General features: G+C 44.0%; 1 protein-coding gene across 2 annotated transcripts in view; it reads left to right on the forward strand.

Moving 5' to 3' along the window:
* The first annotated feature begins 634 nt into the window (after nucleotides 1-634).
* The window catches only part of PLA2R1 (phospholipase A2 receptor 1), a 120,320-nt gene continuing 97,537 nt past the window's right edge, over nucleotides 635-23,417 (forward strand). Inside the window, exons 1-3 of one of the 2 annotated variants that reach the window (XM_061135344.1) lie at nucleotides 635-1,163; nucleotides 17,376-17,759; nucleotides 21,830-22,003. In XM_061135344.1, coding sequence (XP_060991327.1) covers nucleotides 1,055-1,163; nucleotides 17,376-17,759; nucleotides 21,830-22,003 — 667 coding nt within the window. In that variant the 5' untranslated portion in view covers nucleotides 635-1,054. The remainder of the gene's footprint in view (nucleotides 1,164-17,375; nucleotides 17,760-21,829; nucleotides 22,004-23,417) is intronic. The other variant, XM_061135343.1, reaches the window with a different exon arrangement.

Consider the following 23,417-nt stretch of genomic DNA (forward strand, 5'->3'; position numbering starts at 1 on the left):
AAGAAATGGCAACCCACTCCAGTATTCTTGCCTGGAGAATTCCATAGACAGATGAGACTGGCGGGCTACAGTCCATGGGGCCTCAAAGAGTTGGACACAACTGAGCAACTAAAACAAACACACACACACACACACACACACACACACACACACACTTCTGCTAGTTACTGGAAAGACTACATTCTAGTCACAGTTTCCCTAGTTTAGGGAGGAACTTTTGCCAACTCAAAGTGTAACCTCTTAGAGCAAATCACTTCGCTTTTCTGGACCGGTTTTTTAAGTACAAAGTGGGACAACAAGGTAACAGCTGTGACAGGATAACCCAGCTATTCTGCTGGGCTAGGAGGATCTGAGGAGATGGAAGGGGGAGGTAGTTTGTAAAGGGGAAAGGAGCTCAACAAGGGAAGAAGCTTCAGGGTTCTCTGGCGTGAGTAGGGCGGGGACCCTGGCGCGCCCCCAGGGACCTCTGGGCTCCACATTCCAGGGGAGAGGGGGTCCAGAGCGTTCCCAGTGCGCCCGGGTCCTCGAAGCAGCTCGGTTTCCTCCAAGCTGCCTGCCGCCAAACCCGCAGTGTTTACCAGAACCAGGGTGGTTTGCAAACCCAGATGTCAGACTTCCTGTCCCAGAGATTTTCAACTCGCTCACCCCCAACTCCTATTCGGCCTCCCCCAGGAAGGAGAGAGAAGGCTGGAAGCAGGAGGAGCTAGCCCGGGGCAGCCTCCCTCCTCCCTCTCCACCCCAAAGGCAGGAATTTCTGGGACGGGCAGATGGTCCACCCCCTCTTCCTCCTCCTGCTCCAAGCCGCAAAGGGAGAACCTCCGCGACTTTTCCGTCTTCCAACCAGAGTGTCCCCCCCACCGTGGCGACAGGGGTGACTGACGAAGTGGGTCTCGGGGACGCAGGGGTGGCGAGGCCGCCGGGGAAGGGTGGAGCGCGGAGGAGGCTGCGGTCCTGCCCTCCCCCACCCCACCCACCGCAGGGCTGGGCGCTGGGGCTGCGGCGCTGGCCCCCCGCGGGCGCTACCCCCGGAGACCGGCGGGCCGAGTGGTTAGCCATGCCGCTGCTGTCGCTGTCGCTGCCTCTGCTGCTGCTGCAGGTACCGGCGGGCTCCGCCGAGACCGCGGCGGGGGCAGCCGCCCCCGAGCGGCTCCGCGAGTGGCAAGGTGAGTGTCCCCCGGGGCCAGAGAGCCCAGCGGGCACGTCGGGGGCGGAGGTGATCCAGAGGAGGAAGGGGCGAAGCAGCCGGGATCAGACCGTGGTCCGCGTGGGGAGCGCGCCGGAGGGGTTGGTATCTGGGCTCGCGGGCCGTTTGACTCAACTGTGGCCGGGGAGGCGCCGAGCGTAGGAGGGTAGATATTTCAAAACGTAAACTTTTCGAGAGTGGTGTATTTGGGACGACCATCTCTGGGGAAAATGATGGCAAAAAGATGTCCCATCTTGTTCTCCCCCAAAGCAAGCGCTCTTGGTGCACGCTGCCACCCGTGGCGTGTCCCCAAGCCGGGCTTCTCCGTTCTGTGCCGTCGGAAAAGAAAACAGCCTTCTCTATTAAAGCCTCTCCGGCCAGATGGGGAAGAGGAGCCTCTGTGGCCCTAATGAATTTGTGAGCTGGAGCAAATTAGCTCTTTGCTCTTCAGTTTCTTAACACTTTAAAGTATAGGGGCTGTGACATCCATAGGACTACTGATCACAAAATGTGACCCCTTGCAAAGCACACAGCATGCCAGTGAGTGGGGAGTGTTGGGGGGGTTACCGCCACAGTATACACGTGTACTCACAGCTCAGGTCATCAAATATTTATTGAGCACCTACTATACCTAAGATTCATAAAGAGGTACAGAGATAGAAGGGCTTCCCAGGTGGTGCTCGTGGTAAAGAACCAGTCTGCCTATGCAGGAGACACAAGAGGCTGGTTTGAATCCCTGGGTCAGGAAAGTCCCCTGGAGGAGGACATGACAACCCACTCCAGTATTCTTGCCTGGAGAATCCCCATGGACAGAGGAGCCTGGCGGGGTAGAGTCCGTGGGGTGGCAAAGAGTTGGACACGACTGGAGCCACTGAGCACAGACACAAACAGAGACAGAAAGAGAATGCAAGCCTGCATTCATGATTAACTACATGGGCTGCCTCAGAGGCAAAGCAGCCAGCATCCAGACGCGCAAGCCCGGGTGTGAGGGGAGGAAGGTGGTAGGGGGAAAACTAAATAAACCAGGAGGAGCCTCCAGGCAGCCTCCATCCTCTCAGCCTTTGGGGAGAAGTTTGAACAGAAGGGGTAAAAACAAGATGTCACCAGTGTCTGTTTCCCTTCTCTACATTTTCTGCGTCTGGACTGTATCCTCCTGCATTCCTAGGAGGCTTTCCCAGGGACTGATTGAGCAATTCTTATCCTAAAGCGGCCGAAGGTCAGAGACCTCTTACCTCTTCAGTGAAACGTTCAGTGAGAATGTTCCTGCAGATGGGCATGTGATCTGGTGGATGACCCATCTCCACTAGCAGTGACTGTGCCGAGCTTACTCCTTTACATTTTAAAATGTGGATCTTGCCTGAGCACTAATGTCTAACTAGAACAAGCAGCCCAGAGGAGAAGTTGGAACATAACCACACAGAGAGAATGTATTGGTGATCCCCTGAGCCAGGGTTAGCACAGATGGGCTAATCCCTTCTATATGTAGCAGATCCAAATCCCAGCTGAGATTGTTTCTAATCAGTGCCTTCTTTTTAACAGTCAAGGACACTATGAAGTTACAATTGTCCACTACCTCTTGTACACTCATAGTTGGCACAGAGAGTCTTCAAATATGAAAATGCTGCTACTGATTTCTAAAAGCACAGGGACTGTGTGCCACTTAATGCTCCAGTCGTCACCCAGGCTCCCCTTCTTGACTTTAAGCACTCATATCAGTGGAATTTCAAGTATAATCTAGATGGGTTTAAATCAAGTTTTTCCTGTTTGTCCAAAGATGGAGAAACAAAATCTTCATGTTGGAAGGGACCTGAGACATTGTCTACTCCAGCCATCTGTTTTTCAGACATAGAAGCTGAAATATAGCTGGTTGTTTTTTTTAGTTGTTTGGGGGCTAAGGTTTACCACTGTGTTCACTGACTTACTTTTAGCCATGATTGACATCCCCAGAGCAACCAGGAGAAAATATGCTCCTGTGTTAGTTTCATATCCGCTAATAAGGAATATGTAATAATACAAAGTGGGGCTTCCCGGGTGTGTACTAGTGGTAAAGAAACCACCTGCCAATGCAGGTTAGACCTAAGAGATGCAGGTTCAATTCCTAGGTCGGGAAGATCCCCCGGAGGAGGGCACAGCAACCCACTGCAGTACTCTTGCCTGGAGAATCCCACAGACAGAGAAGCCTGGCAGGCTGCAGTTCATAGAGTCACACAGAGTCAGACACAACTGAAGTGACTTAGCATGCACAATAATACAAGGCAGGTTATACATGTTCTATTTTTAATCTGAAATTTTATTTGATACGTATTACTGATTGATTTCTTATTTATTGTAAGCATCCCAGCCCTGAGAGACAGGTGATGGATGGTATTGTGGTGACTTTTCAGTCATTTATCAATGCATGCGTGTATGCTCAGATGCTCAGTCATGTCCAACTCTTTGCGACCCTATAGTACGTAGCCCCCCAGGCTCCTTTGTCCATGGGATTTCCCAGGCAGACTGAATGGGTTGTCATTTCCTACGCCAGGGGATCTTCTCAACCCAGGGATCAAACCCACATCTCCTGTGTCTCTTGTATTGGCAGGTGGATTTTTTACCACTGAGCCACCTGGGAAGCCCCATTTATCAGTGAATTTGTATTAAAAAATTAGTAGATACAGTGTCATATAATAGTTAAGTTAATGCACCCTGGAACCAGACTGTTTTCCTGAAGGAAAAGTAGGCAGTTGCCCCATGGAAGCAAGAATATTTGGGGAAAACACAGAATGTGTGCAAAAGCAGAGTCACATATTGGGCAACAGAGTTCAGTGGGCTGAGAGTTCTGATCTGGGCTCTTCTGGATGGAGGAAAGAGAGCCACTGAAGGTCACAGGCAAATGGGGGCCTGGAGGTAAGGGCAGCAGGATCTCAAGGGGCCCCATGGACAGGTCCTCCTGTGCCCCCGGGCCTCCTGGAAACAGAGAACTGGCCACTGAGATGAAGCAACTTCTCTGTTTCTCAGGGACTGGTGGGTGGTCCCTGTTTAGCTCTCTTCCTATGGACAGGTTTCTTCTGCTTCTACTTGTAGGATCTTCCATAGGTAGCTCCCACAGCATCCTCAGAAGAGTCTATTAATTTCCTAAGAGAGGAATCTGGCCACACTGGTCATAGCAGACCGGCTGGTCCCTGTGCTCTGCCCGTGAATCAGAGGGCTTCCCATGGCTAGTAGGCCAAGGTAGGGGTGGGAGGTACATACAGGGACACAGTCTCCTTGGGGGCTGTGGATGGAGTAGATCCCCAGAATAGAGTCGTGGCAGGACAAGACACTGGCATGTCTATATTTGGAAGCATATGAAAGATGAGGAAATGAGTTTGTTTACAGGCACTCTGCTCAAGGGGAAAAAAATCCCTGGTTGAGTAAATTGGGTATTGCTGAGAAGGGTCTTGTGAGTTTGGAAAAGCTCACAGAACCAAATCACACTTCTAAGTTTAGGACTGCCATAGTCAGTTTGGGATTGGAAGAGAGGAATTCTCTCTTCCAATCCCAAGAAACCAACTAGAAGATTCAAACAATTGCCCATAAAGGAAGAGGCTGATGACCTGAGCTAAGTCAGTTTTAATAGGAATATTAAGGAGCAGAAAATATAGATTCAAGAAATAGGAGTTAAAAAGGAAAAAAAATAAAATAAAAAGTAACAGACAGTGAAAGTAAGATGAGAGAAATGGCAGAATAGGAAGGGTAGTGATCATACAAGGAAATGATAAATTTTGGAGGTAGATCTGTTCTCAGTAGTGACCAGGTCCAAGATATGGTTGCAGGAGTGGTCACTAAAGTGAGAACAGGTGAAAAAAGGTTCTCAGGGCAGAGGAGATGAAGGAACTGAGCATCCTGAGCAGGGCAGACATACATTGATATACCTGCAACTTTTTATCATTAAAAAGCACCCTTACCTAATATGCTGCACTGCTGCTTTTCTCCTCTGTTTCATTCTATGTTGTTTTGCAATGCTGGTCAGGACACACTAAATTTATTTTGTCACTTTAATGGGCCACAACTTAAGTTAGAGGAAACAGCGGGCCAGAGTGTTAGGTCATCTGTATGGACGGTAAAGGCCTTGAGGTGGGGAGGCTGATGGAGTCACACAGTGCGTGTGAGGAAGAAGTTCCAGGTGATGCACCCCGATATCAAGGAATGAAGAGAGGAGGCCACATAGGAGAGGGTTTTGAAAGAGGGTGATAGGAACCACCACCTGGAGGCAGAAGTGGGGAGAAATCATGACCTTGAGATTTTCCCCTTAGCTTTCATTTCTAATACAAAGGTCAAAATGTCCCTCACGCTAATCAGGTAGGTTCTGTTAATACACACTCTTCTTTTACAGAAGAAGAAGGATTAAATAACTTGCACTTACAGGAACTTGTAGAGATTCAAATCAGTCCCTTAAGCACTAAATGCAAAAGACCCCTGGATAGTTTTGCAACCTGATAAAATAGCCCATTCTGTATCCTGCTATTTGCTGGGAGATGCAACTTGATTTTGTGACTGGAGGACCAGGCGGCCAGCCTCTTGCTCTCTTCAACTCTCCCTTTTCTAACCTGTATGAACACATGTAGGAGTGAATATTTTCACAAAGCAGAAATGTGCAAAGCCATTGATTTTTTTTTTTCTCTAGGCAATTTTTATAGCCCTGAGTAATGAGCCATTCTGCTAATCTGGAGATCTGGAATTTAAGCAAAAGTATGATCAGATCCTGGTTTAGCTGCCCTGCCTGGTCATCAGCCACTCCAGCCCTCAGGCTCTGTCTCTTCCATCTCTGTCTATCATCTTTCAGAATCTCTTCCACTTTATACTTTTCTCATCCCAGTTTCTCTGACTGGCTCCTTTCCTCACATGTCTTTGAGAGTCAGCAGAGACTTCCATTTTTTTCTGGTCCTTTTTACTCTTTCTGATCAAGTTCCTAACCTCTTTCCTTATTGTTGGTTGTCACAGTAACCAATACTATATAGCATGGATTTCAAGCCAATTACGAGGAAGACTGAGCCACACAGAGCTTGGTGGTGCCCTCGGCTTCCCTTCTTTAAGCTAACAATTTGCTTATTTATACCAGGGTTTCTGGAGAAACAGTCCCTTTGTTCTGCCTCTTCTGAATCCATCCCTATGTGATGAATCTTCATATGATCCATCAAAGTAATATTATCAGAGACATTTATAGACTCTTGTCTCCATTTTCTTTTAGAAATTATCCTTTAAATCCTTTTATGAGATGTTCCAAAACAAAGCTAGGAACATAAATTATATTTTTTAATTGGTCAGTGTGAAAAGAAATATTATAGCTCATAAAAGAAACAAACACAAGAACACCTTATAAACTCTATAGTAAGCCGGTTAGGATAGAATATTTTATAAAGTCACTCAAGAAAGACTGGAGGAATAACATTAGAATTTCTATAAGTTGGGTTCTGTGATACAGAGCTAAACAAAACAGACAAGAGTTTTCATATGTGGCCACATGACTTTTTAACTTGATACTTCCCAGATTACTACAGTCCCAAAGAAATATGCTAATAAAAGGTTTCATTGTTTATGGCTCTTCACATCTTGTCTTGAGAACTTTCCCTTTGAATTATGAAGAATATAAACAGAAAAAATCAAAGTAATTATTTAACTATAAACATTGTTGTCTTATTTTGCTATTTTTCACTATCCATGTCCAAAGTTAGTATTTGTTTTTCTCTTATTATCATTCATAAAGGGGCCATAGTGACTTGCCAGGACCCTATGAGGACAGCTCGATTATTAAGACCTTTGTGCAGATGGAGAAACCAAGGTAGATACTCTAAGTTCAAGCATTTCTACCCTAAACGAAGTGCTCAGTGGTTTCCCAAGGTCTTTTCCCCACAGTGTTAGCCTTGGTCAGTTAATAGGGCATATAGGCATGTGACCAGAACAGTCTCATAGGACTCCATGCTCAGCAAGGCATTGTCCTTGAAGTTTAATTCTCTCTGGTTTGGTGTCTTGGAATTCTTAGTAACTTTTTTTTTCTGAATTTGTTCTTTGAGCACAAGCCAGGAGTTTAAAATGAAAGTGTTAGTCACTCAGTCATGTCCGACTCTTTGTGACCCCATGGACTGTAGCTCACCAGGCTCCTCTGAACATGGGATTCTCCAGGCAAGAATATTTGAGTGGGTTGCCATTACCTTCTCCAGGGGATCTGCCCGATCCAAGGTTTGAACCTGGGTCTCCCACATTGCAGACAGACTCTATACCGTCTGAGTCACCAAGCTGAGCCCCATTTCATGTCACCTCCTTGTTATGGTCTGTGCTAGAGTTGGAAAAGCATTCCCAGACAGAGTATTTCAGAAGGGAGGTTTACAAAGAGCGTGAAGGAGAGATAATGAAGGCGCTGCAAATGCAGCAGACCAGGGAGAGCCCACAGGACCCTGTTAGAACAGTGGGTCACCTCAAGGGAGAGCCAATGCTTTTTGTGGATTAGTAGCCAATTTTTGTAGCCTCAAAACAAAGAAAATTCCTGCTAGAAGGATATCATTAGGTTATTGTTTAGGGCACTCTAGAGTGAATACTGGAGTGGGTATTTTTACCTCACATGGGTAAGGATCCTTACCTCACCCGGCTGGTAAGGATCAGGGGGGTTTGGGCAACAATTACAATGGGGCTCGGCCAGTTCCCGCAGATGACCTTGGTGCTGGCCTCCATATCTGTGGCCTTAATGCAAAGCTTTGCACCTGTTGGGATAGGGCTCCATACTCCTCACCAAACTGGGGTGGTTTTCAGCCTCCTCATCCATGCTTCTGTGCTCTGCTCGCCATGGCAACCAGGTTGCACTGGGGCTGGGGAACTGGAGGCCCAGGGCCTGGAAGTGGGCAGCCAGTGTTCTCCACGGACAGGGCAAGGCTGCTGTCCCCTCTGAGTGGCAGCACCACTGCATGTTCCATGGGGACTGAGTGGGGACCTAGCGTCTTTCCACAGTCCAGGGACTGAGTACGTTCCCAGTGATTTCCACCTCAGAGGTTGCAGTCCCTCATGGGCCTACAGGAAGTAGAGACTGACTGAAGCTCCCTGTCCCTGCCAGGGCCCCACCTTTTCATTTTACTCTGGCGTCTGCAAATTAAGTAGTTGAGTAAGAAGCATGGAGACTGTTTTGGGGTGAATTGTGTCCCTCTCAAAATTATGTTTAAGTTCTAACCCCCAAATACCTCAGAATGAGACCTTGTTTGGAGACAAGGTCATTACAGATGTAATCAAGTTATAATGAGGTGCTTAGGGTGAGCCCTAGTTTGACTGACGTCTTCATAAGAAGAGGAGATTTGGACACAGAAATATGAATAAAGAGTAGATGATAGGAAGAGACACTGGGAGAAGCCAGACACCTTCAAGTGAGGAAAGAGGCCTGGAACAGACCTTTCCCTCACAGGCCTCCAAGGAGTCAACCCAGCTGACACCTTGATTTTCGACACGTAATCTCCAAATCTATGACACAGCCTATTCCTGTTTAAGTCACTTAGTGGGTGACACTTTGTGACGGTAGCCTTAGCAAACAAATACAGGAACTAACATTATGTCTACCATTCGAAGTTTGGATTTGGTTTTGTCCTCATTTCTATCTTTCCCTGAAGGAAATCTATATTTTTCTTCAGTGGGTAAATTCTCAAAGCAAAGCAGATAAAATGGAGAAAGTGAACGTGTTAGTTGCTCAAGTCATGTCTGACTCTTTGTGACCCCATGGACTGCAGCCCACCAGGTTCCTCTGTCCATGGGATTCTCCAGGCTAGAATACCAAAGTGGGTAGCCATTGCCTTCCCCAGGGGATCTTCTGGACCCAGGGATCAAATCCAGGTCTCCCACACTGCAGGCAGATTGTTTACTGGGAATAACACCAGATTATTCCCTAGTGTCTGAGGGGAGCTCAGCGTAAACACTTTTGCTTTCAGTAGCGTCACATCATTCCCAGGGTTGTTCAGTTGTTGGCAGAGTTTTCTTTTTCACTTTGTTTTGGTGATCCAGTCTTTGAATCGCATCCTCTCAGGGTTTCAACACAAAGACATTGTTGAGGGAAGTTTATGTCTTACTTGTCCTGTCTTAATGTCCTGTCTTACTGTTTCTTGCCATAACATGCTTTTTTTGTAACAAGGCTCCCTGGTGACTGAGATGGTATATTTTCAACACAGTCTATAAGATGATAACAGAGCTGCTGTGAATAATGATTTTTACATAAGCATGTCTGTTAGAGACTTCAGAGTTAAATAAAGGCAGAAATAATGGAGGAATAGATGAAAAGCTAAAAGGAAATGTTTTCAGCTCAGTTTAAAAATTTGCCTGTAAGACACACAGATACAGTGAAGAACTTTGAAGGAGAGATTTTCTGTGAGGGTCAGCTACTGCTAAAGATGAGATGGATGGAAAGGGAGGGGGAAGGAGGGGATGAGAGTGGCCAAGTGGCAGGGACAGTGTGGAAGGGTTAATCCACTTCACGCAGAGGTTGGTGAAAGGCACGGCAGAGCTGATGAAGCCAGGTTCATTTTTCCTGCATGTGAGAAAGAGTGTTGTATGCCTTGTGGAACTGAGTGACGATTTGGGGAAATTAGAAAGAAAGGGGAAAAGAACACGTAAAAAGGTTTAGCAAGAGGGGTCCCACAGGCCTGTGGAGGTGATGATCATCCAGGTTCAGAAGCTTCAGGAGAATAAAGAAGGCTCAACATCAAGGACGATACTAGGGCATGAAAAGAGAAGGAAGTTCTGAGACAGGACAAGAGGATATTTTAAAACGTGCTCAGCTTTTTAGTTCATTTTATTAGGTTGGCCCAAAAGTTTGTTCGGGTTTTTCTCTTACATGTTATGGAAAAATCCAAATGAACTTTTTGGCCAACCCAACAGAAACCAGTTGATGTTGCATGCTTTGTTAAGCGCTATCAGATTGTCAAGAAATAAACACCACATCTCAGATGATCTGAGATAAAATGCAAATATTCATAAAGAGAGGGCCAGGAAGGACAGACACATTTTCCCTTGATTTTGTCTTTCAAGTACAATGCACATGCTGCAAACATCAGAAATTCCTTGCCTACTGGTTTGGAAACACATATTAAGAATTCAGCTTCCCTGCATCATTCAGCCATGAACGGGACTTGATTCAGCCGCACACAGCATCCCTTCCTGCTACAGACTCATCTGAGTAAGGGAAATAATCACATCTGAATCTGACTCACTGGACAGAGCAAACCTGAATTTGTGCAGCTGGGAAATGTCGACACATCTCAAGAGAGAAATTGCTCACCTTTAGATTGGTTTCAGGGCAGTGATCTCTCCGCCCTGCATACCTCCCAGACCCTTTTCATGCTAAAATTGAGATAGTATCACAACAGCAAAGAACTGGACAGATTCAAGAGCTGATCCTGGGACAGAAAGTGTGTGAGCTGTGTGGGCAGATGGAGTAGAAGAGGGTTAAACCCAGGGGAATGGGGTAGGAAATTGAAATTGGATTGCAGTTGGCAAGCAGTGGCTTCCTAATAGCTTGTCTTAAGCATAGCACTTGATGTGAACTGTGCATCTGAACTTTTCCTTCCACTTCCCTTAACGTGGCCAGCTTATACATCAATTGGCTTAGGTGCCACTGTCATGGTGTTATTTATTAAACACCAGAAAACCCTTTGCTTGCCTAAAATCCACCATAAAAAGAGGATTTTTTTTCAATGAATTGTTTAATTGTTTTAAGGTGTTCTTTTTTTTAATTGAAAGAACATACATCTCACCAAGGCTTACCATTTCAAATCATATTTATGTAACACTTCATACCACAGCCTGTTCTAAGAGGAGCTGCTTAAAGTAGAAGGGGACACTAAAAGGCAGGTGGAGGTGGGCAGAAGGGTGCTGAGCATGAAGTGGACAGGCTTCAAGAGGAACTTCCTGCAGGGACCCCCAGCTGGCACTTTTCCAACACTAATTACAGCGTGAGGCTTTAGACCCCAACCTCATGGTGTGGTGGGAATTGGCAGGCAACTGACAGCCTAACATGTATCTGAAGCCAGAAAACAAGTCATTGCAACTACCTTTTCCAGGCTTCTCCAGTTCTATCAATCACCATATCCTGTCATTTCTTCCCTCCTTGAATTCTCTCTCAAGAGACTATAGAGTCTAATCAGTCCCTTTCTTTCTCATCACCACCAGTTGAACTGATAGCTCTGTCTCTCTTGTCAGATCAAAGCAGAAGTCTTCAGAATGTTCTCCATCCTGCACATGGGCTGTCTCACCCCAGCTAAGTGAGAACTCCAGGGCAGGAACTTGGACATTTGTCTCACACCTCCACTCTCCTAAAACAATTCTGAGCACACGAAAAGTGCTCAATAAATGTTTTTATCAAATGATTCACAATCCACACCATAGCCTCAGTCATGGCTTCTCTTGTTCCAAAAGCTCCTTTTCATCTGAATAATATACAGATTTTTTAATAAAATTAAAAGTTCCTCATAAAATGGTCCCAAAACACCTCTTTCCAACTTCATATGCTACAACCACCAAACACTTTTATATAGTGAGGCTCTCATCACCCTTAGAGCTGATTATTTTCATCACCTCTGAGCTCTAGTAACTTTTGCTCTGTCCACAGTTTCCCTGGTGTGACCCTTCACCTCTCCATCTATACTTTCTCCACTACCTGAACTCTGTCTCTGTAATGAGGATAGGCACCCATGCTGGTCTAATTCACCAGTGTACCCCCAAATGCAGCAAATATTAGGTCCCTAATAAATGTTGAATGAAAGTGCCTCTTATGTGTGAGTGCGTGTGTTCTTGTGAGAGTGATTGATTTTTCTGATCTTCTAGACCAAACTGACACCTTCTAGATCCTGGTTTCCTCCTATTGTGATTATACCCCTTATGTCAAAATATATATTTTGGCATTAACTTGTAGTTCTTCCTGTACATTTCATGATGCACTCCCAAGAAGAACATCAGTTTCTTGAGTGCAAACACTGGTATATGTATCCTATCTGCAGGGCTCCTAACACATGCCATATCAGATCCTCCATTAATGTCTGTTTGAAATCTCAAGTCTCCCACTTCCAGTTGTTGTTGTTCTTCAGCCACTCATTTGTGTCCGACTCTTTGCAACCCCATGGACCTGCATTATGCTAGGCTTCCCTGTCCTTCACCATCTTCCAGAGCTTGCTCAATTCATGTCCACTGAGTCAGTGATGCCAACCATCTTGTCCTCTGTCGTCCCCTTCTCCAGCATCAGGGTCTTTTCTAACAAGTCAGCTCTTCCCATCAGTTGGCCAAAGTATTGGAGCTTCAGCTTCAACATCAGTCCTTCTAATGAATATTCAGTATTGATTTCCTTTAGGATTTACTGATTTGATCTCTTTGCTGTCCAAGGGACTCTCAAGATTCTTCTCCAACACCACAACTCAAAAGCTTCAATTCTTCGGTGTTCAGCCTTTTTTATGGTCCAGCTCTCACATCCATACATGACTACTGGAAAAACCATAGCTTTGACTAGACGGACCTTTGTCGGAAAAGTAATGTCTTTGCTTTTTAGCATGCTGTCTAGGTTGGTCATAGCTTTTCTTCCAAAGAGCAAGCATCTTTCAATTTCATGGCTACAGTCACCATCTGCAGTGATTTTGGAGTCCAAGAAAATAAAGTCTGTCACTGTTTCCATTGTTTTCCCATCTATTTGCCATGAAGTGATGGGACTGGATGCCATCATCTTTGTTCTTTGAATGTTGAGTTTTAAGTCAGCTTTTTCACTCTCCTCTTTCACCTTCATCAAGAGGCTCTTTAGCTCCTCTTTGTTTTCTGCCATAAGGGTGGTGTCATCTGTTTAAGGCTGTATACTGTCACTGTGCTTATTTAACTTATATGCAGAGTACATCATGCGAAATGCTGGGCTGGATGAAGCACAAGCTAGAATCATGATTGCCAGAAGAAATATCAATAACCTCAGATATGCAGATGACACCACTTCAAGTTATTTGGCAACAATCTACAGCAGTTCATTGTTTCTTTCTAGGTTACAAATTAATGCATGTAAATAAATAGAGCTAGACCTACATGGTTCTCACTAAGTATATGAATATAGAACTTCTAAGAAAAAAAATAACATTTGGGGAAAAAAAGTATAAGGATGACTCAACTAAATGAGCTTTATGGTCTCATCCAGTGCTAAAGTTCATGGTTCTGGGTTTATGGGTAGTTAGTTTCTGCCATGTCTATGTCCCTTCCAGTGCTGTTCTGCTGTCTCCACCTGGGAAAATGAGCCAGTACATGTATACACACACACACTGTCCATCTATAAAGGTCTGATGCACTGAGAGGACATGTCCACCTCACTCATGTCATTACTTGAAGATCCAGTGAAGTGTTTTAAATTCTAGTCCTTTTCTTTTTCTTATTTTTCCATCATTTGTTTTTAAAGGTTTATTTTACAATGTTTTCTTTGGAACTGATGAAACTCCCTTTTTTCCATTAACTGGGAGAATTTGCATGATTCCAGAACAAATAGATATAGTTTTAAAGAGCAAATATCCAAGCAAATGATTCTTCTGTCTATCTCTGGTACCCTACACAGTGCCTTCCACATAGTCAGCACCCAGGGAATGCTTGTTCGATGAATGAATGAAGAAATGAATGAATAAAGAAATTCTCCTTCCATTTTTAGAAATATACATGTCATCCTGTGGGACCAAAGGGTGGATCTAAAATGATCTCCTTTCCAGAGGAATTCAGAAGTAGAAAGTAGAAACACTAGTTTCAATGGATTTTTTTTTAAGGATGAAAATTAGTTTATAAGTTACTTCTAGTAAGTCAATCCTTTTTCTCTTCCTAAACTTATAATTATGAAGGGATGTACAATAACATTTTACTGCAAAGAGATTTAGTAATTCTGGCAGTACTTCATTAATCACTTAATCAGTGTTCAAGCAGAACTGAAGTCCTTGACATCTATAATCAATCTTGATTCCTCCCACATTTGATCTTCATCCTTTTTGAAATCTGTCTACAGACACTAAGGACTGTGGCTTATTTTCACATCATGTTTTTGTTAGAGATGACTCATATGCACATATGATAATAATCAGAATATTGCTACCTATATTGGGTCTCCTAGTAGTCTATTTGAAAACAGTTGCTTTCTCTTCAGTGAATTTATGGAGATTAATGGTGCTAGCACCAGATTCTATTATAGCTTAATGGGAAAATGGGATTGGGCCATTTTTTAGCTTAGTGTGACATACTGTTCTTTTGGAGATGGCATGTTTATTGTTATTAGTAAGCCAGAGCTACTTGTTTATGATACATTCTGAAGAACTTTTCCAAAGCCACATCCTAAAGGCAGCTGGGTGTAGAAATGTGATAACACCCTAAAACTGAGCAGCATGGAGTTAAGTTTGTCTAATATCTTCTGCTTTGGAAAGGTATTTTTATGATCACTGGTGGGACTGAGTTCTAATTTATCTCTCCTTTTCTCTTAACACTTCATAATTTGGATATTTTAAAACATTATTCCTCTAAAATTTTAGTGATATATAATTTCCATGTCCATTTACTTACAGACCACTTACTGACCCATCCATACGCTGCTTGTCAACATCAGTATTTTTGTCTTTCTTATAACAGAGTTGCAATATAGACTTTACAGTTAGATAGTGTGGAAGATGAACAGATGAAGACTCAGTTTATAATGACACATGCATTTAAACAAATGAGACAAAGATTTTGTCATCTGGTTGCTTGAAGAGCATTTTTCCTTCATAAAAGTTAATAACATGGTATTTCAGGATTGTTTAAAAACTCTGCACCCACTATGTGCTGCAGAAGCAAACTAAGTTGGACTTTTGTGCTAATGTTAGACGTCTTGGGTGACATGCTTAAATTAGTATTCTACAAGTGTTCGACCAAACCTACAACTGGATCTGCAGACCAAGAATCAGGAAGCCAAAGGATAATAATGACAATAATAACAACCTACATTTACTGAGGTCTTCCCATGCCAAGGTAGTGTGTGGGGTACTCTGCATGAGCTATTTAATGAACTATTCTTAACATCCCTATGAGGTCAGTGTCATACATATTCCCAGTTCAAAGAGGAAAGGCAAGACTTACAGAGACCAAGAAATTTTCCCAGAGTTACAAGGCTGGTCTGTGGTGGTTCTACCTGATTCCACAGCCCAGTCAGGTAGTCTGCCCACCCATCTTAGGTGCGTGAACTGAGGCCCAGAGGGCTATGGTACAGCCAGTAAATTGCAGAGCTGGATATATTTGAACATACATATTAGATAGAAGCTAAACTATAGAACAACTATAGTAAAATAATTACTCTTTTGTGAAAACTTAATGGAACTCTGGGCTAGCTAGTAGTAGATTATAACAGAAATTAAGTTAACATTTTACCCAGGCCTGAAAAGGTGAATAGGAGAGTTGGAGAGAATGTTAATAATTATCAGAGCCCACATCTAATTGGCGAGAGGTAGATTTGATCTTGAATGACTCTCACTAATAACCACACAGACATGGGCTTCATTAGGAAAACAAATTTCCTGATCTAAATGAAATCTCCCTAAAACCATTCATTCTCTGCCTCCACCCCCTTCTCTTTTGCTCTGATGTATAGTGATCAAAGCAATTTTCTGACAACTAATTCAACTCCTCAAATGTATGGTTATAAATAATGCTATCAATTATTAAATGAAGTATAGCTTCCATTAATACATTGACAATCTTTTTTTAACAGTTTCTTAAGTGATTTTGGTTACTGTAAATCAGTTCTTCTTGACCTGAGCAACTTTAGAAAAGCCAAAAAAACTTTTATCAAAATGAAGCATTGTTCTCACGTACCAATACATAAGAAGCTTCATTCTGCACTGTTTGAAATCTTTAGAAGGCTCTGCCTGTGTTCCCTATCACGCTACCACAGGACATGCCTGGCCCTAAACCACACTTGTTTTAAGGGAACCTGATAATATTCCTTTAGATTTTTGAAGAATGGACAGGAAGTAAGATGTTTAAGAGCAGAGCCTAGCGAACAGGAGAACAAAAGAACTGTTGGACCTGCCCAGACGGTCGGAGCTAAGTAACCCAGCAACCATGAGCCTGGGTAAGCAGCACCCGCCAGTGTGTTTAATCACCATCAAACATTTACTGAACTTCGACGATGTGCTCAGGACACTCTGAACTTAGACTGAAGAAATCAGATGTGATTTCCACCTTCAAAAACCTGTGGGAAGACGTGTTCATAGTTATTGCATGCTAGGTGCCTTCCAGGCTGACATCTTGAAGTCAAATCACATAGTGAGTGGAGAGATACCACGTAAGCCCTGGCTGGGCCCAGGCAGCTGTCCACAGGAAACTCATCCAGATCCTTTCTTCTGGCTCCCTGGGATTGGAAGCTCAGGGGTGTATCACGAGATGCCTACTCCCTCCCCACCCCAGGTGGCCCGTGTGGTCTCAGTCCTGCCATGGTGCTCTTGTATCTTCTCATTGTATCTAGGTGAGGGATCTCGGTGAGTGTCCTGGGCATCTGTCTGCTGCTGCCAGTCCCACCCAACAAGGACTCTCTCAGGAGGAGGCTGACCCTAGAGCAAATGTCCCTGTCTTTCTACTTCTGATGGGCCCAGCACAGAAAACAAATGTGGGGAAGTATTTTTTCACACAAGCACTGGGTCTCCTATCAAGACACAAAGAAGCCCTTGAATTCTATCCTTTGGGTTTCCCGCAGAAATTTGATGGGAAAAATGTTCATTTCAGTGGCTCTTGATTGAGCTGCCATATTCCTAACAATCAGGCACTTGTCTGGAAAAAAAAAAAAGTCACCATACCCCTGGGCACCCGATATGTCTCTCCTGTAGCCCTGAGTATTGTTAGCAGTCCTGTCTCCCCAGTTGTGGTGAGCTCCTTTTCTATCAGTGCTGTTCCCAAGTGGATCCACAAGCAGCCCTTTTTACTGGGGGCACCAATCCAGTCTTAGAGCAGAGGTTTGCCATGAGCTCCAGCAAGTCCATATATGCCTCCCAAGAAACTCCTTTGATTTGTACAAATCAAGCCCTTGTTGTGGACCCTGCCCATCAACTTCAGACCTGTTTGAGATGCAGTAGCTGTTGGTGTGATATGTCACAGCTCAGACATGCACTTTGGGATCCCCCTGACACTAGTTAATTATATATGGAGATTCTCTACTATATCTTCTACTATATCTTTGCTGTTTCAGATAAAGGAATCTTCATTATCCAAAGTGAGAACCTTGAGAAATGTATTCAAGCCAGCAAGTCTACACTGACCCTGGAGAACTGCAAACCACCCAACAAGTACATGCTGTGGAAGTGGGTTTCAAACCACCGCCTATTTAACATCGGAGGCAGTGGCTGCCTGGGCCTGAATGTGTCTAGTCCAGAGCAGCCACTGAGCATATATGAGTGTGATTCCACCTACATTTCCTTGAAGTGGCACTGTAACAAGAAGACGATCACAGGCCCACTCCAGTACATGGTCCAGGTGAAGCAGGACAACACACTTGTGGCCTCAAGGAAATATCTCCATAAGTGGGTTTCCTATATGTCCGGTGGTGGAAGCATTTGTGACTATCTGCACAAAGGTAAAAAATAATTTCGACCAAAGTACACATGAAATGATATATTTAGAAAGGTTGCCCATAAATAAAGATTTGTAAAATATATGAAAGAGGTGCACAGCACCTGGGGCCTCAAGGGACTTCTGCTAAATAGGTTTTAGTTGCTTAATTGCTTATTGTAAAAAGATTGCCAGAGTCTTAGAACAGATTTGCTAAATTCTGCTAAAGAAGCAGAACTTTGAATTTAAAGGTATTAGGGGAGAAAACACTTAAATAACTTTGGGAATCAGTGGAAGGGAGAAAGAACAGAAAGATGAGGGAGAGAGAAAATCAAAGTAGGAGGAAAAGATTTTTGAAGTTAAAAGCCTTGTCAGGATAAATATAATAAGAGCCTCTCAGGCCAACATTTCTTTTATTGTAGAATCAGTCCCATGTATGAAGCATGTGTGCAGGGCACCTCTGTCTCCTAAGACCAGGCTGGCATCTGTGTGGTGGGCATGTTACAAGGCATTAAAGGCAGACTGTTGTCAGATGTTATTTGGCTTGTGTCAGGGAGTGGGAGCAGTTTCCTGGGTGGCTCAGTGGTAAAGAATCCACATGTTAACACAGGAGACGCAAGAGACACAGGTTTGATCCCTGGGTTGGGAAGATCCTCCGGAGAAGGAAATGGCAACTCACTCCAGTATTCTTGCCTGGAAACCCCATGGACAGAGGAGCCTGGCAGGCTACAATCCATGGGGTCGCAAAGAGTCAGACCCCACTGAGTGACTAAACAACATCAAAAACAAACAGGGAGTAAGAAAGCATGGTTTTGATGGCAGGTAAGTGGAGGTGTTTTCATTTTCCATAGTTCTGTGATATCTGGGATTTTAAAACTGACAAAGAAAGCAGCTTAGTTCTGAAATTCTGAAACCTCAAACCTGTTTGTCAGGTTTTGTCATGTAGCTCTGTTCAGTCATTCATCCATCCATTCACCCACCTTCACACACTCATGGAACACGGACTGTTTCTGGGCTGGCGTCTGATTTACAAAGGCCAGCGAGACAGGAATGGTCCCCGCTGTTCTGGTACTCTGTAGAATAATGCCTCAATAAGAGCTTCAATTTCTAAAAACTGTAGCAAGCAGAGAAAGGAGCTCCTAAAGCCTAAACAAGACTTCCTCCTGTACCTACAAGAAATGAGTAAAGAGACACAGAGACAAGAGTAAGCCATTTCAGGACTCACTAAAATAAAGCATGTGCTGCAAACCAGCACTCTGAATAATCTCCAGTTCTAAGGAAGAATTTGGGTTTTTGTTTCATGTGAACATTTCATCCATATGCCCACACTCACAATGCATGCAGGGGAAGGCTAGGTAGATGACAGAAGATGTGTCCTGGAATAGCAGCAGTTTGCAAACAGCTCAAACCTCTAGGGCTGGCGATATGTGGTGAGCTCAGGCTAGCGCCATGCCCCAAACTGTATCCCCCCGTCACCCACCCCTACCCCTCCCAATTGTGAGAGAGGGTGGGAATCTCTACAGTCAGCCCTTTCACTCCAGGACCCACTGACTTAATTGACGGTGGCCCTGATCCCCTTCTCATGGTAAAGAACCTCCTTTGAATCAGTTCTAATGAGGTGGATGAAACTAGAGCCTTTATACAGAGTGAAGTAAGTCAGAAAGAAAAACACCAATACAGTATACTAACTCAGATACATGGAATTTAGAAAGATGGTAACGATGACCGAGACAATAAAAGAGACACAGATATAAATAAAGAACAGACTTTTGGACTCTGTGGAAAAAGGCAAGGGGGTGATGATTGGAGAGAATAGCATTGAAACATGTATATTACCACTTGTGAAACAGATAACCAGCCCAAGTTTGATGCATGAAACAGGGCACTCAAAGCCGATGCACTCGGACAACACTGAGGGATGGGATGGGTTCAGGATGGGGGACACATGTACACCCATGGCTGATTCGTGTCAATGTATGGCAAAAACCACCACAATATTGTAAAATAATTAGCCTCCAATTAAAATAAATAAATTAATTTTCAAGAAAAGAAATATTAAAAAAATAAAAATAAAGGGAAACAGGTCAAATGCCAAAAAAAAGAAAGAACCTGCCTGCCAATGCAGGGGACATAAGAGGCGTGACTTGAATCCCTGGGTCGGGAAGATCCCCTGGAGGGTGGCATAGCAACCCACTCCAGTTTTCTTGGCTGGAGACTCCCATGGACAGAGGACCCTGGAGGTCTACAGTCTATGAGTCGCAAAGAGCTGGACATGACTGAAGCGACTAAGCACACTCACACTGATCCCCTTCACCATAGAAAGTCCCCGTTGATTCATGAAAAGCTGTCGCCTCCTGCGTAAGGCCAAGGATGACCAACGATTGGAATACTCTGAGAAAGCAGCCAGCAGGCCGCTCAGCATGGCCATCTCTCTCCTAGACCCCCTCTCCGGGGGCCAATAGCTGGGCATCCGCTTTGCCCTCTCTCTGTGTACCATCTGTTTGCCACACTGCACCATGTGTGTCTTTAAAAATGGAAATCTGATCGTGTGATTTCCCATTCCATACCCTCTGATGACTGCCCGCTGCCTTCAGAGTAAAAGCCGAAGTCCACGTCGTGGCAGAGCTGGCCCTCTGTGAACCGACACGCCAGTGCCTCCCTGGTTCCTGCCCACTGGGCTTCTCTGCTCCCCCTGTTGACCCCACATGGTTCTTGATGCAGGTCCCGCATTCCTGCTGTTCCTTCTGCCAAAATAACTCTTGCCCAGAGGCCTGAACCTCTCTTTCCCAAATTCTTATTCAGAGAGGGCTTCACTGACCATTTTATCAAAAATAGTGCCCATTCAACCCCCACTTGGAGAAGGGAATGGCAACCCATTTCCTGTATTCTTGCCTGGAGAATTCCATGGACAGAGGAGCCTGGCAGTCCACAGTCTATGGGGTTGCAGAGTCAGACATGACTTAGTGACTAAACCACACCCCCACATACACCACATACACCCAGTCATTCTGTTCTTATCCTATTTTATTTTTCTTCATGGTTACTTATCATTACTTGAAATTACAAGTTTATCTATATATTTGCTTTCTCTCTTTTTTTTCTCCCCACTCAAACAGATGCTCCATATGAAAGGGAAATTACTCATTTGGTCACTATTACATCATAATACCCAGTGCTGAACACATTAAATGCTCAACAGATATCTGTTGAGTGAATAAATTATAAATACTTATGAAACTCGAGATTCAGATGCTGCTGACTGATATACTTGGGGACTGGAAGATATTTTGAAGTAAAATCTTTAACTATATTCAGTATCTTGTAATAGCCTATACTGGAAAAAGATCTGAAGCTATATACCTGAAACTAAGACAATACTAAAAAGCAACTATACTTAAATACAAATAATAATAATAATTTTTTTCTTCTTATCCATTCACAAATATGTATGCTACTAAAGCAGTGTTGGTCAATCAGTCATGTCTGACTCTGCAACCCCATGGATTGTACCTGCCAGGCTCCTCTGTTCATGGGATTCTCCAGGCGAAGACACTGGAGTGGGTTACCATTCCCTTCTTCAGAAGGGATCTTCCTGACCCATGGATCAAACCCGGGTCTCCTGTATTACAGGAGGATTCTTTACCGTCTGAGCCACCACGGAAACACTGAAGCAGTGCACCATACTAAACAAACAAGGAGATAAACATATGAAACAAAACACTTATCAGCATTTCCCTGAACACAGCACTCAGCCTTGTACTTTTCCATACACTAGACACTGAGGTCCTTTTTTTTTTTTTTCATGTATTTTTATTAGTTGGAGGCTAATTACTTTACAATATTGTAGTGGGTTTTGTCATACATTGACATGAATCAGCCATGGAGTTACATGTATTCCGCATCCCGATCCCCCCTCCCACCTCCCTCTCCACCCGATTCCTCTGGGTCTTCCCAGTTAGACACTGAGGTCTTAAGGGTTAACCATGGTGAAGTGAGGGCCTTGCCCAGTGTAGATTTTCGGTCAATAAAAAATGACAGTTTCCAAAGATAAAGTTGCCATGCTACTTATTGACTTTGTCCTCTTTTTTCTCTTAGATTTGTACACAATCAAAGGGAATGCCCACGGGACTCCATGCATGTTTCCCTTCCAGTACAATCAGCAGTGGCATCACGAATGTACCCGGGAAGGGCGGGAAGACAACTTACTGTGGTGTGCCACGACCAGCCGATACGAAAGAGACGAGAAGTGGGGATTTTGCCCAGATCCTAGTAAGAATAAAATCTAGTCTTCCCTATATGTCATGAATGAATCAAGGATAATTAGAAGGTTATTATATCCAAAGAAAAGCACTGAGATTGATCTACTGAAGTCTGAATAAGCTTGCTGAATCCATTTAACCAGATTTTGATTTTGTTTCTTTTTGCCTTGAAAAGACAATTCTGGTGTATATTGCTTTTTCTCCCCCTAAGTTCAAAGATATTAATTAGTCATTCCTCACTAAGTTCAGTGCATAAATATGCTTTAACTGGAATCAAATTTTAATACTCCGTGATCTCATTAATCCCAGCTTCCAGGCAGGATACTTCAAAACAAAACTGAATGCATATAAAGTTTTGTTATCCTTCCAGTCCACTCCTTTTTATGAGCTCCTTCACCTATCCATGTCCTGACTGCTTGTCCTGCTCATTGTCAAGTCCAAGCATCAGCTGGCCCTTGATGATCTTTTTAAAATCACAGTTGCCCTCCCAGTATTTCTCAACAGTGAGTTGTCTTGATTTCCTTTCCTTATTACTCAGTTTCTAGCTATAACTTTAAAATCCTTTTCTCTACTTAACCTGATTTTCAAGGTCCAGTAATAGCTTCAATGTTCTAAATATTTTGTCAGTTAGTACTTTATTATTTTATTGTATTTTCATTTAGCTTAAAAGTTGCCAATGGTTCTTAAGTACTGGGGAATGTTTACATATATCTTCTATTTTCTTTCTTATTTATTTATTTTTGGCTCTGCTGAGTCTTCGTTGCTGCAAGGACTTTTCTCTAGTTGCAGCAAGCAGAGGCTACTCTCTAGTTGTGGTGTGGGCTTTGCATTGCAGTGGCCTCTCTTGTTACAGAGCACCAGCTCTAGGGCACATGGGCTTTAGTAGTTGCAGCACACAGGATCAACAGTTGCAGGTCCCAAGTTCTAGAGCTCGGACAAATAGTTCTGGTGCAGCAGTATGTGGAATCTTCCTGGACCAGAGATCAAACCCGTGTCTCCTTCATTGGCAGGCAGATTCTTTACCACCAAGCCACCAGGGAAGCCCTCTTCTACTTTCTATATTTATTTCCTTCACCTGGGTTTCTGCAAGGCAGAGAATTTAGTGGTTTTTGCCATACATTGACATGAATCAGCCATGGATTTACATGTGTTCCCCATCCCGAACCCCCCTCCCACCTCCCTCTCCATCCCATCCCTCTGGGTCGTCCCAGTGCACCAGCCCCGAGCACTTGTCTCATGCATCCAACCTGGACTGGCGATCTGTTTCACACTTGATAATATACATGTTTCGATGCTGTTCTCTCAGATCATCCCACCCTTGCCTTCTCCCATAGAGTCCAAAAGTCTGTTCTGTACATTTGTGTCTCTTTTTCTGTCTTGCATATAGGGTTATCGTTACCATCTTTCTAAATTCCATATATTCA

The sequence above is a fragment of the Dama dama genome, chromosome 33 (genome assembly GCF_033118175.1).
Source record: "Dama dama isolate Ldn47 chromosome 33, ASM3311817v1, whole genome shotgun sequence".
Classification (NCBI taxonomy): domain Eukaryota; kingdom Metazoa; phylum Chordata; class Mammalia; order Artiodactyla; family Cervidae; genus Dama; species Dama dama.